The sequence below is a fragment of the Melospiza georgiana genome, chromosome 4 (assembly GCF_028018845.1).
Source record: "Melospiza georgiana isolate bMelGeo1 chromosome 4, bMelGeo1.pri, whole genome shotgun sequence".
In the NCBI taxonomy this organism is placed as follows: domain Eukaryota; kingdom Metazoa; phylum Chordata; class Aves; order Passeriformes; family Passerellidae; genus Melospiza; species Melospiza georgiana.
In genome coordinates, this window is record NC_080433.1 from 46,661,288 (window position 1) to 46,675,262 (window position 13,975).

At 41.1% G+C, this 13,975-nt stretch overlaps 1 protein-coding gene and 1 long non-coding RNA gene across 2 annotated transcripts; one reads left to right on the forward strand and one right to left on the reverse strand.

The window, feature by feature from the left end:
- Nucleotides 1-5,028: 5,028 nt before the first annotated feature.
- Nucleotides 5,029-10,330, reverse strand: YEATS4 (YEATS domain containing 4). The gene is made up of 7 exons (XM_058023587.1): nucleotides 10,251-10,330; nucleotides 10,040-10,159; nucleotides 9,404-9,470; nucleotides 9,220-9,314; nucleotides 7,723-7,815; nucleotides 7,558-7,645; nucleotides 5,029-5,610 (listed from the first exon to the last, which is right to left on the reverse strand). The coding sequence occupies exons 1-7, from the start codon at nucleotides 10,299-10,301 to the stop codon at nucleotides 5,441-5,443; spliced, it is 684 nt and encodes a 227-aa protein (XP_057879570.1). The 5' UTR covers nucleotides 10,302-10,330; the 3' UTR covers nucleotides 5,029-5,440.
- Nucleotides 10,331-10,453: 123 nt separating this feature from the next.
- LOC131082751 (uncharacterized) lies at nucleotides 10,454-13,005 on the forward strand. The gene is made up of 2 exons (XR_009114378.1): nucleotides 10,454-11,079; nucleotides 12,396-13,005. It is a non-coding gene; the product is annotated as an uncharacterized LOC131082751 (long non-coding RNA).
- Nucleotides 13,006-13,975: the final 970 nt, after the last annotated feature.

Genomic DNA, 13,975 nt, shown 5'->3' on the forward strand with positions numbered 1-13,975 from the left:
CAGTTGTCCAATATATGTATATATACACATATTTATTCTACAATCACTAAAAGGGTGTATAACTTCCAAAGGTAACAGGAAAATAATTCCATCTAATTTAGACTTATGTATTTACTAAGGATGCTACTCTTTCCTGAGATGATTTTTTTTTCAGCTTGAACAAAACCATTCAATTTGTTTCCTCTAATGCCCTAACCACTACATGAGGTTATGCTTTTTCTTGCCTGTTCCCTGCCCAGTCTCAGAGAAGTCCTGCAGGGCTGACTGTCCACAGCTCACTGAGGGCAGCAGCACGGCAGAGTACTCTCATGGTCTCATGGTGAAGGACTAAAACTGAGTGCTGCAGTTTTCCTCAGGAATATTTTGCCTACCAAGTAAATGCTTCACCTACTACATAATCTTCTATAAAGAAACCAGGAAATAACATCAAAAGTTAACTGCAAGCTCCTCAAACATAACTTCTCAACACTCTCCTTTTTACCTGCTCAAAGTTCAGGTGGATTGAGACCTGAATAGAGCTTTAGGTGGAACACAGTTATCACTCTACTCAGGACAGTAATTAAAACAAAAATAACTTGGATTAATTCTTATTTTAAAAACACAGAGATGCTTTTTTAACATTCTAGATCAGAGGTTAAATGAAATGTTCAATTTGAAAAATGCTGGTTTGTAGACTGAAAAAAGTGAGATTTGCCTGACATTGCAGAATTAAGATATTAAGAAGAAAATAAGATATTGGTCCCTTCAGGTGAAAAATTTGCAAAGCAGAAGCTAGTAGTAGATCAGATTAAATTGGTTTTCTGTCCTAAAGTACTGAATTCCCTACAAGTGTGGGGGAATGAACACCTAATATAACAAATGAACACCTTAAAAATACAGTCATTATTAGGGGCAGAGTATGTCAAATACTGTATATTGCAATGTTAATGAAGTTATTTTTGTGGCCTAATCATTGACATTCAAGAGATTTTTCCAATGAAAATCAAGATGTAAATTTTAATTCTGCATATGTATTAGCTATTTGTGTGGGCAAGACTGTTTCACTAGAAACTTACATGACTTCATGTGCTAGCTTAAAACACTTTTAAATGGAAATAGTATGAATGTATCCTAAGTGAATGTTACATAAATCCCAACTGAATATATATCACACATTAATTTCTCATTGCTGCTATTCTTTTCTGCCATCCTAATTCTCTTTTTTCCCCCCTCTTAAGTGAAACTGTTCTTCCCTGCACTATGCAGGAAAATTAAAGTTCCAACACACTTGGAAGCCAAAGGTGCATTTGTAGTATTCATTAAGCAGTAAGCAGCCAAAGAAGTGTATTAACTTTATCAGCATTAACTTGATAAAACAACAAAAGTAATTACTTTTATTGGTGTAAAATCCTGCAATTGAGTGCAAGCAAAGTATCCAGTCTAGTAGAGTGCCTGAGTTATGTTTCATGCACTCATATTGTCACACAATCTTGGCCTGAAAAAGAAAAAGAAAAAAAAAATAAAACAACTAAACTAAAAGCAACTCCAGAGATTTGTATTTTGAAAGCTCCTTCCCTTCCCAAATGGAGAAAAATTCTAAACACTCATGCTTTATTTTGTGCTTCCTGGCACGGCACACTTGATTTGTTGGCAAGGCTGCTGAACAGTTCTTTAACATGCAAGAGATCATTTGGTCACCTCTACAGAAACAAATACAGGTGTTCTCATCAGATGACCAAGTCTCAAAGCAAATGAGATTAACCAAAGACGTCACAGATCTACTAAAATCCCAGTAATTAAACTGTTGTAGAGACTGGAGAATATTTTGGGCATACCTGCCACCTGGTGTTTGGAAAACATCATGAATGAAAACAACCTGAAACGCTCTTAAATCTGTATTCTCATTAAGACACAAACACACATTGATGTATTTTATATGGATGAAATGCATAAGCAGCAAAAGGTTGGTGTAATTACCAGCATCTGTCTAGAAAGAAAATGAAGACAGTGCTTTAATGTTTCTTCCAGCTCCATCTCTACAAAAATTCTTTAACTGGATCTACACATCTCCTGTCAGATAATGGCACTCTGGTGAGAAACATCCTGGGCAGCAGCCTTACAGTACTTCACAGTCTGACTGTAAACTACAGCATGCCAAACCCAAAGAACTGACTTATATGAGATGGAGCTAGGTAGGAAAAGGGCTAGTGATATATAGTACTGGGTACTGAGTAATGAATCATTGTCTGAAATTACTGTGATGAGTATTAATTTGTCTTACCTAAAACATTTAAAATGCCTAAGTCTTTATAGTGGATGTGGCAATGACACTAATAGTTTTGTATACTTGATATTGATGCTCACTGGTAAAACTCAAAACATTAAACATGTAAACTGAGATAAGCCATGTTTATCTTTACCCAGCAAAAGGTTACTTCAAGTGGTGGCTAAAGCTTTAGTGCAGGCAACTGAACAAATCCCTGTGCAATTCAGTGACATCAAACTGTACTTATAGCACATTGAGATTTTTGTCTCCTCCTCTGCAAAGCAAGATGTGAACACAACTGTGTTTCCCAATGGTAACTTGGGATGAAGCTACAGTCTAAGGTCTGTCTCAGCAATATAAACAGCATTTAAGCTTGCACCCTGGCAAGCACAAATTGGAACTATTTTTCTGGAATCACATCTTCGTAGGGCTGCAAAAATGAAGCCAAGTGTAGCATTTGGGTTTGTCTTTTTCTTCAAGGCAATGGAGGTCAAATGCAACTGTGTCCTGAGGTGCCCCACTCCATCTCAGTTCTAATGACTTTGAAAATGATACGCACTAGAAGATCAACATTGTAAATTTACTGTGTACACACACACTCCTGGCTGTTTGCATCAATAACTTTCAGCTGCAGAGCACATGGGAACAAACATAACCTCTCAGCTAGCTGGGATCCATGCAGCTCTTGAGGATGGCTGTGCATGGCCAGGAGCTGGATTCAATCCCTGTGGCTCCCATCCAACTCAGGACAGTCTGTGACTGAGTCTATGATTAATTGTCAATAACTTCTCCCAGAATTTAGTTACTGTCTAATACAGGGCTCAGTTGCTTTCTCAGCACCTGAAAAAAGTGTTTTCTAATGAAAACATAGACCCTAACACGGAACTTTGTAAAGCAGAAAGTGCTCTTCCTGTTGTCTATTGACTGACTACTCAGCAGACAGCTGTGTTAGCAAATTAGAACTGTTTTCTTATTTTTGAGAGAGGAGTCTAATGACTCTTCTAGGATCTTTGCAGAGAGTGCAAAGGAGAAGAAAAAAAAAAATTACAAAAAGTTGAAAGAAAAACTGAAGAAAAAAAGACCACTAACTCCAAGCAGAAATTACATCAGTGGTCTAGTATGCTGATGGCTACTAGCAGTGGAGCCAAGATCATTGCTCCTGTATCCTAGGAAACTAGGCTGTTTATTGGATGTAAACAAAAAAAACATATTTCAGGCTCCCACAAAGAGTTGGATTCAAAAGGTACATCTCCATTATTTTTTGGTCAGTTCAAGTCTGTTTGAGCAGACCTGTTCATGTTAGTCACAGCTTCTGCAGAACCTCCTTAATATTCCATTTGAGTTGATCATCATTACTATTATTTTAACTGACAAATATGAAAATAATAATGTTGTATACACCAAAAATTGTGCTTTCCATTCCCATTTTTATTTCAGCATGCACAACATACTGTGGCTCATGCAAGTCTTATTCTCAGTGCACAGCTCTGAACATGGCACTCTTCTTCAGCTGCTGCTTAAAAGGAAATTGGCTACTGAATAAAGAAACCAAAGCACTTAGGCAGCCAAAAATTGACAAATTTGGATATTCTACACTGCTAGGAAGGATCTGTCTGGATACCACAGTACAAGCTGCTCCTCAACCTATGTGTATGCATAATACCATAAACCAAGAATGCCAAGTAGCTGTTCTTAATGAAAACCCTAAGTCTACATACTGAGTGATGAAACTTTCACTTTACCAAGCCATGTAAAAGCCCATCAATCATCAGTTGTTTCAAATATGAAGAAAGGAGTGCTTTGTCCTTAAAGGATTGATGAGATCAGGTAGATTTTTCGGGGAAACTCTTCCAAGTGACTTAAGAATTATGTGGCAAGGCTTTGGTAGTGAGGGGGCTGTAGGGGTGCCTTCTGTGAGGAGCTGCCAGGAGCTTCCCCTGTGTCCACCACAGCCAATGCCAGACGGCTCCAGGAGGAACCTGCCACTGGCCAAGGCTGAGCCCAAGAGGTTACTGATTTAAAAAGGGGAAACAAAACCTGCTTGGGCAGGGGGAACAGGAGCAGAGAGAGTGAGAACGTGTGAGGAACAGCCCTGCAGGCACCATGGACAGTGAGAAAGGAGATGCTCCAGGTGCTGGAGCAGAGATCCACCTGCAGCCTGCCAAGAGCTCACTACCAGAGCAAAGGGATGCCCAAAGGAGACTGTGATCCCGTGGGAAGCCTGCGTTGGACCGGCTCCTGTGGCCCCTTGGAAAGGAGCCCACACTGGAACAGGTTTGCTGGCAGGACTTGTGACCCCATGAGGGACTTCATGCTTTGTGAAGAAATGTAGCCTGTGAGCAGCTCTCCAATTGGAGGAATTAATGGCAGACTGCCTCTTGTGGGAGGGACACCAGGCTGGAACAGGGAAGAGTGAGAGGAGGAAGTGGCAGAGACAATATTTGATGAAGCGAGTGTAGTAGAGTACAAATACAAAACAAAACCCTACAAAACAATACTGAAATAATTTGCTGCTTCTGAGCATAGTCTGTAGCATTGGTACATTTGTATGTGTTAAAGCAGCTTTGGGGCTAGAAACTCTTACCTGTGGATATTTAAAATCCTGTTTTCAGAAAGTGTTTTCATTGTGCTGGTAACAGAGAGACATGCCAAAAATCTCTGTAACCAGACTTAAAAAACTTGCATACCTTTGTATTTCAACCTCTGCCTGAAATCAGAGTATGCTACTTACAGTAGCTTCCTTACAGATGTTGAAGCCCACAGCTGGACAGAGACAAAAAACATTAAAATAAAAAACTGCATATTTTATTTTTAGCTTTAAAGATGCATGTCTAAACAATCAGTAGAAAAAAAAAGTAAAAAAAGTAAACACCAGCATTTTGTAAAATCACATTGAACTAATACCAGACTTAATACAAAGTTTTCATACACGACTCAAATGCAGTTTTCAAAGAAAAAGTAGTCTGGTCTTCAAGACCACTTCCACTTGAAAAAAATCGTTAAGTACCCACAGATTTTAACTATAAAACAAGGATACATTCTTTCTTTTTTCTTCCATTTATGGAGTTGATTGCCACAAACTTCAATCATTTGTCAGTGAAATTCTCATAGTCTCAGTTACAGAACTGAGGAGAACTCATACAATTCCATGACTGAAGTCCTTCCATTTTCAGTACACACTCAAGTCAGCACTTGTCACATATCCTTAGACTGATCATCTTCTTCAAGTTTTCTGATTTCATTCTTTAAACAGTTGATGGTTTCACGACTTGCTTTTAGTCTTTCTTTAAGCTCAGCAATTTCAAAACTAGTCTTCTTTTTGGCAGCTTCAAGCTTCTCCCTGGTTTTTACTTCAAGATCTGCAACTGTGGCAGTGATAAAGAAAAAAAGTATATTTTAAGTGCCATGAAATTTGCCTTTTTTTTTTTTTTTTTTTAACTGAAACAGTAATTTGGATAGCATTTGTCCTGAAAGAAAAAAATCTGTTTCTGTTAGCTTTAGAAATGCAATGCTTGTAATCAAAATGGTATCCACATAAGAATCTGGATTTAAAAAAAAAAAAAAGTTCATTTTGCAGCCTCATTCATCCCTCAGCCCATCAGTTTTGCAGATAGCTATACAATTAATAAAATAATTTTCTACATTTTTTTTTAAAGATTAGGTGAAGAAAATAAAATCTGACATGGCGACAGCAAATACATGGGAAATTACAGAGAACTATGAATACGTGGTGCCCAGTGATAGCACGCAAAGCCACAGGCACAAACAAACAATTTTCCTGTGAAAGTGACCAAGTGGTGGCACAGATTGCCCAGAAAGGTTGTGGAATCCCCATCACTGGACACATTTAGAAGGCATCTGGATACAGTCCTGGGGAGCCAGCTGCAGGTGGCCCTGCTAGGGCAGGGGAGGGACATGATGCACCCAGAGGTCCTTTCAAGCCTCCACCATTCTGGGTTTCCTTCTCCATGTAACTGCAATCATTTTCTATCTCTCACTGGACTTTAATTCAACAGATCTGAAAGTTTCAGTTATGCTGCCCTGCTTTAATGAATATCTGACATCAAGTACCTATTTTTTACTATTTTTACATTCACAAGTTTTAGGACAAAGATGGTAAAGCCAACAAGTCTATGAAGGCTGTGGAATTCACTCACATCCCATACACTACATAGCTGTAGGCAGTGGTAAATATTATCTGCTTCATTAGTACATCTTAAGGAAGTATTTATACAAAGAAACCACACCGAAAGTTTCTACCTACTGTCTGGAGAAATATAAAAAAATTTTAAATTAAAAAAGTTTAAATTTGGATGTTTTTATCCATCATATTATTAAACATTTTCTAAACAAAAACTGTAACATGTAACAATAACAAAAAGCCACCTCAAGTCTGGCTGAACTGAGGCAGGAAATACAAGTAGCTCACATATCCACAGAGCTAAGCAGACATAAGGCAAATAGCAACCCTAACTTTGAAGAGCTTCAGATTCATAATCACTCACCATTCTTAGCTCTGCTGGCCAAAAACTACATGACATTTGTTGGTGGGTGAACAGAAGGCCAGGTGGGGTGGCAATGGATTAATGTTTGTAATCAATAGGGCAGGATTTTGGCTCAATAAATACTACATCTTCTACTCTCAGAAAGCAAATAACAGATGAAATATAGAAGACCAGAACAGAAATAATCACTAAATGCATTACAACTTATGAACCAATGGGTCTTTAATTTAGTTTCCTTAGTTCCCTTAATATTTTTGCTTATATTTGGAAACAAAATGGATAAAAAGGACACAAAAACCATTACGCTGTACTTAAGGAGTATGTCTGAAATTACCTACATGCATAGTTAAAGAAGTAGAAGGGAAAAAAGAGCTTTCAGACACTACTCTTTATTCACAAACAGTTGCTGCTTTGACTGAAACATCACTAACTGTTCTGTACTTCAGGCCTTCAAGTGTGACCTTTGCTTGCAGTGCTGAACAGAACTGTACCATAAGGTGGCCTTCATTTATCCTCTGTTTTAATTCATTTCAAAGATGTCAGACTAGGTGTAGTTCATGTCATCACTCTTCATACCAAGTAATTCCTAATTCCATTTTTTTTAGAGCCATAGGGATAAGAAAATCTTTAAGTTTTCAGGTAGGTATTACTACCCTTGCAAAAGCTGAAGTTAAATTTAATGCAAAATCACCACCTTTTTGCAGCACCCAAATCCATTGTACTGTAACAGCCCCCCAAAAAATACATTAAAAGCGAATCAAACTACTGTTATTTCTAAAGTTTAAAATATTTTAATTTTCAACTTACACTCTGTTTCATGTTTATAAGCACCTAGTGTTAGCTGACGAGACGTTGTTAACAGCTGCTGCATCATTGCAGTAGGATCTTGAAATATCTAATGAAGGAGAAAAATACATGGTATCACTAATACTCTTCAAAATAAAGTGAGGATTACATTAGAAATGTTCATACCATTTCATCATAGAATTCAGAAACTACAGTTTTCTTCCCCAGGATGGCATTGGTATCCGACTGAAAAAGCTTCAGCAAGTGATATAAAGTTACCTATTCAAAAGACAGAATTTTATTAGCTTAAAAATTGTAGTGAAATAAAAAACTTGTTCTACATATCAACAAGTAATAGTTGTTCTTACAAAATAATTGTATAAGATTTAAAAATATTTTAGGAATGCAAACATAAATGTCATATAGCTTCAGCAGAATTGCTTTGAATTTAATGTTAACTTTTAAAACATGCCAACTACCTAAAGGCCTCTTGAGACTTTAAAAATGTCTGGGAAAGTGGTTTAGGACTGGTATATAAAAAATACTAATACCACCATTTCCAAATAGGTGATTTAATTCAAATTGACTTTCTCAATTAATCAGTTAGAAAGTGCTTTCTGTGACCTTATCCTCTATTCTTGAGAAAACGAAGCACCAGGGAGGCTGTGAATCGCCTTTCACTGAAATCTCTCTTTCTGGGGTTACTCTTCCATCCTTGCCCTGCAAATGGCAGGGTGGGGAGAGGACTGGAACCCTCTGTGCAGCCCTGAGGAGCCACTGACCACCTGGCCGGGGAAGGGCACACACAGCCCACGCTTCTCCCCCTCCACAAACAGGCCCAGGAGCCGCGGTGGAACGGAGCAGTACCCGACTCCCCCTGGGACCTCCGGGAAAGGAAGGACGTGACAGGCTCCCAAACTGCCTTCCAAGAACAGCAGCAAAGAAAAACACCCGACCAACCTTAGGACAGCTTGGTCAAGCTGTGAATGGAATTAATAAAAGTCAGGGCGCTACCGAGCCCAACAGCACGGGAAACCTGTTGTTACCAATCACCACACATTCCAGAAAAACATGAAATTCAGTTCCACTCTCATTCAGCAAAAAATGGCCTAAAAAAAGGATTGTTCATGCGACAGAAGGAACTCAATCCTTCCCGAAATAAACATCCTTTTCCCTAAAACAGGGTAATCAACTTTCCTACTAGATCTGAATAAACAAATCTACAAGATATGACTAAAACACAGGAATGAAAGAAAGAAATTAATTCCAGCACTTTACACAACTACAGAGTTTTTTAACCTGGTCTTAGGCAGAGATTTATGCTAGTATAGTAGCCCTGCTGCTTTTTCAACTGATTTTGATCTGACAGAAAAAAAAATTAAAATACTTTAATCCTAGAACTTGGAAGCTCTGTGGAAGAGAAATCCTCAGTGTGTGCTCAACCCAGGTAATGTGCAATAAGTGGAAACATGTTAGTAAATGTCAGAGAAGCCAAGCACAGGAAAAGCAGTCATGAATACCAGGAGTGTAGCATAGAAAGAAGAAAATGTGACCAATCCTTAAATTATCTTCTACAAGAAGAGACTTTTATTACAATGAGACTTATTTTGTCCAGCAATTTCCTAGAGCTGTTGGTCACCATAATTAATTATTTAAGCTTTGTTAAAACTTCAATGTACTTACAGGTCTTTCATTTGGATCAATGAAAAATATCTTAATGATTATTTCAAATTCACCCCAGCCTGTTTCGGTGATTTCATATGGTGGTTTGGTAACAACTGCAATAGGCAACACAGAAGTATTAACACCACGATAAAGTCGGAAAAAAAGCCATATCTAGGAACAACTGCTGAAATGCAAAACCCACCTCTTAAAGGATTACCGTAGCTTTCATGCAACTTGAATTGAATTTTTTTCACATATGCAGACATGTCCTAAAACAGAAACATTGTTATTTCTGATTATTATTATTTCAGCACACCAAGCTACTATTCAGTCATCTATCCTATGCGCCTACATTCTTTCTGATTTTAAATAGTATTTCTTCTGACTTTAAGTGCAGAAGGAAAGCAAAGCAGTAAATTTAAAAATTAGTTCTTGCACACAGTTCTCTTTTAGTGTTTCATCCCCATGAATGTTCTCCAGTCTTCCCCTACACTGGAAAGATCACTCCAAAAAACATAAGTGGAAGCACGCCTTTCCCATGGTTTTCCTTTTTGGAAACCCACCAGCCTCTGCGCTTTTTCAGCTTACAGCCAAAGACCCTCCTGCCCTTTCCTCTAATCCCGGCTTTTCAAACCCCCACGTCCCGGTGCTGCTCGGCAGGGAAAGATCTCTAACATCCCGGAGCGCAACCCTTACCCCAAGGCCATCACCACTAAGGCACGGCCCAGGTGCCACATCCACAGGCGTTTTGCACATTTCCGTGGATGGCAGCTCCCGCTTTCCCAGCCCGCCTGTTCCAAAGCCGGAGCAGGCTTTCGGGGAAGCGGCTCTGCCGTACCTCGTTCCGGTACGGCTTCACATACACCGTCCACTGGTGAGTGTGGCCATCCTCCTCTCTCTTCTTCCCAAAATACCGCGCGACGTTGCCGTACACGATCGGCTTCACGATGGTAACGCCCTAAAGAAAGGAGCACAAGCGGGCAGGGCGCGTTGAGAGGCGCTGCCGTACCGCGCCGCCCCCCGCGGCCCGAGCCCCGCCGGGGCCGCACCTTCACCCTGCCGCCGGAGTCAGGCCCGAACTCTGCCATTCTCTTGAACATATTGCCCGGGGGCGCCGCCCGCCGCCGCCGCCGCCGCCCGCGCCCGCCCCGCCCGGCCCCGCCGCCGCTCCCGCCGCCGCCCCGCGACCGCCATCCCCCGCGGCTTCCGGGGCGGGGCCGCGCCGCTGCCGCCGCCGGCCGGGGCGGAACGGAGCGCCCGGGAGCGGGCCCGGCCTGCTCCGCGGGAAAGGCACGCGTCCCTGGACCGGACCCCAAAGGCGCCCCGGTTCCACGCCCTGCACAGGGACACCTTCCGCTACACCGGGGGCTCAAAGCCTCATCCAGCCTGGCCTAGGAACGCTGCCAGTGATGGGGCATCCACGGCTACCCCAGCAACCTCACAGGGAAGAATTTCTTCCCAGTATCAATTTAAAATCTGTCCTCTTTCAGTTTTAAAGTCATTCCCCTCGGCCTGCCACTACATGCCTTTGCAAAAAGTCCCCCTCCAGCTCTCTCACAGGCCCCCGCAGGTAGTGGAAGTCTGCTCCGAGGCCTCCTCCAGGCTGACCGCAGCTCTCTGAGGAGATGACTCTGTTGTTTCTTTGTGGAGCTGCTCCGTGCCTCAGCTGCACCCTCTAGTCAGCACAGCTCTGTCTGTCCCCGTGATGGACTGGAGAGCTCGCTGGACTCTTCTGGGGAGCAGCAGCCAGACCCTGCCTGCAAACCATCTTCCAGAGCATCCCCCCGCCCCTCCCGTGGCCATCCAATGCCTGTGACATGCTGGGACTCCTGGCAGACAAGAACACAGTGAACATCATGCTTAGCCCTCTCTCAGAAGGTAAAATTTCCTACCCTCTTGCTTGTGTGAACTAGATTGTGTGAACAGCACTGCTCAGCTCTGAAACGTTACAGCTGTTTTCATTAAAGCAAGTTGGCAAGACTGGCAGCTGGGCCAGTCTTTTACAAGTGCTCAAGCTCTGTCTTCAAAGAAAAATTTTCTGAGGTTAATCTAACTTCTAATTGGCTTCTGTGGAAGACTCTTTATTCCAATAACAAGATGAACAAGAAGGGGAATGGTGCAGTTCCTGATCTAAAGAAACCTCTTCCTCTCGACCATTTCTGCTTTAGTTTTTAAGGACAGAGGAGTAACCAACCTTTGTTAATGTGTCAGAAAGAGAACGGGATTTAAGAGCATCAAAAACTCCATCAGAAGCTATCATATAAACCCTGTTAAGTCCCCATCTGGAAAAGAGTGCACTTTTCTGTTACAATCTATACTAAAATGGGTTGGGTTGGGAGGAGCCTTAAAGACCATGTCAATCTTGCCCTCGCCCCTGCTGTGGGCAGGGACACCTTCCACCAGAGCAGCCTGCTCAGAGTCCCACGCACCTTGGCCTTGAACACTTCCAGGGCTGGGGCATCCAGAACTTCTCTGGGTAACCCATTCCAGTACCTTACCACCCTCATAGCAGAAAATTTCTTAATACCTAGTGTTTCATCTCCTCTAATAGGAAAAAAAAAACAACCTGGAAGGCTAATACACAAGAACAGGGCAAATTGGTGTCAACACCATGTGCCCTAAAGAAGGCTAGAGCCTCCTTAAACAAATTTGTCAAAATAAAGGTAGAGAAAATATTAACTAGCTGTTGCAAATGCCTTAGGGGGTTGGGGGTTAAGTAATATGGGAAGGGAAATAACAAGAGGGTGAGCAGTATCAGCACAAAAATGAGATTAATGTAAACTAACCAAGAAACAACTCAGGCAGCAATTTGCTTTTGTAAGCCCTGGAGCATGAGAGGAGCAGGATACTCGTCCTGTAAGAAGTGCAGGAGCAAACACCCCAGACAGACCCTATGAGATTTTAAGATAAAGCAAGGAAGAACTTAAATGATGCAGATGCCTGCCCCAGGACAAGACTGAGCTTCATATCTCAGGCAGCATTTTCCAGTCTTTCTTGCTATTTTGCTTTCTTGTGTGGCCTTGCAATGGAAGGCTAAAACACACCCACACCATTCCCAACCTATTTTTACTCTAAGTATGGCCAATTGTAGAGATATAGGTTGATTGAAATAATTAAATTCCTTTTTTAAACCTGATACAAAGATTTGTTCACCAAAAGAATGGTTAATGGATTTATTATCTAAACATTCACAGGCCTGAATGTTATTACCAAGATGGAAGCACATTTAAGAAAAGAAGTGGCAGAACTGGAGAAACTGGCACTGGACACGTACCCTGTGGCAACTGAAATAAAGGAAATCATCTCAAATGCAGAAAGTTTCAACACACTTACTGAATTTCAGAGTCAGATTCTGACTGTGGAGGAAAACCTTTGTTAGAACATGTGGAATGAGAAGAATCTGCATAACAAGATGACATAGGAAAGACTGGAGATGGATGGGATTGTTTGAACTAGACCACCTTAAGCAGGTTCCCAGCTGTAGCAAAGGGCTGGCAGCACCCTGAAGAATCTAAGTGCTGAAATCTGCTTCTAGCAAAGTGTTTTTGGGAGCTGCTGTCCATGATGTGCCTCCATGCTGTAACTGTTGAGCCCAGCCTGTGTCCAAGCGTGCGGCTTAGGTGAAGTTTGTTCATATGCTACTGGTGTGAAAGGAAAGAGCCACATACTGGGAGCTGGCTGCTCCTCAGAACTGAGCCCTTTACCTGCCAGCTGTCCTCAGATGGCACACACAACACTGTGATACTGGCATACACAACAAATAAATAAAGAACAACTTCCAACTCCAGATTCTCAGCAAAATTACCAGGTTCCTCAGCATCTTTACCCAGGTCAGGTCATTCCAAGATTTAATTCCAAAATTGTGAGGTTTAATTTTCCTCTTTTTTTTTCTTTTTTTTTTCAAGTTCAAAAGAGTTGGTTATATTTTTATTCTTTGTAAGGGGATTACACACAATCTCATAGGAGTTGACCTTGCAGAAGTGTCACGTGAGGCTTTCCTCAAACTTCTTCCAATCCTGGGAAGGACAAACTGTGTGGGCAAAGAGACGCCTGTCCCAAGGATCAAGTGCTGCTGGAGGGAGCACAAACCTGGCTATAGCAAGGACTGGTATACCATCATCTCTCTCACTAACCCTCTTTTAACAGACTATTAATTTAATTTGATGGTAACGTGGTTTTGGCAAGTTGCTACTTTATCCCCTAAATAAAATTGCATTTTCAGGAACCTTCCCTTCTTCAGTAATGTACCCAAGTGCCCCTCAATTAAAAATCTGAACTAGCTATTGCTGTAATTATAACCAAAAAAAAGGAGATTATATAGTAGAGGTTTTAATTTTATTTCTAAATTCTTTTTGAGTAAAAGGCATAAAACTAATTTTAAAATATGGTAAATTACATAACTAAATGAAACAGGCCGGGGATAACCAGGAATTAAGAGGAGAGGCACAGTAGGAATCCGACATGAGAAGAGAAGCTTATTTTCTGAAGTATCATACTGTTAGCACTGTGAAATTAACACCAGGAAAATTTTCCTGGACTCCTGCTGAGATGGAAGCCAGCAAGCAGATAGCTTTAATCTTATAGAGAATTTACTCTTACATAAAGAGGCTCAAAATGCAGCTTTTAAGAGCTGCTGATAAAACATTGGCCTTCTCTGACTTTTTTTATTCAAAGTACTTTATGTACTCAAAAAAAGAACCCACCAAACACCTTAGACATTATTTAACAGTATCTTCTGCAGGGTTCTGTTAGCCATTCTACACTATTCACCATT

What these genes read in the sequence shown, in the direction of transcription:
- YEATS4 (XM_058023587.1), bottom strand. Translation starts at nt 10,301, where the DNA reads ATGTTCAAGAGAATGGCAGAGTTCGGGCCTGACTCCGGCGGCAGGGTG. An exon ending in ACTCCGGCGGCAGGGTGAAG is followed by an intron (nt 10,160 to 10,250) that starts GTGCGGCCCCGG and finishes TCCTTTCTTTAG; the next exon opens with GGCGTTACCATCGTGAAGCC. An exon ending in CTGAATTCTATGATGAAATG is followed by an intron (nt 7,646 to 7,722) that starts GTATGAACATTT and finishes CTCCTTCATTAG; the next exon opens with ATATTTCAAGATCCTACTGC.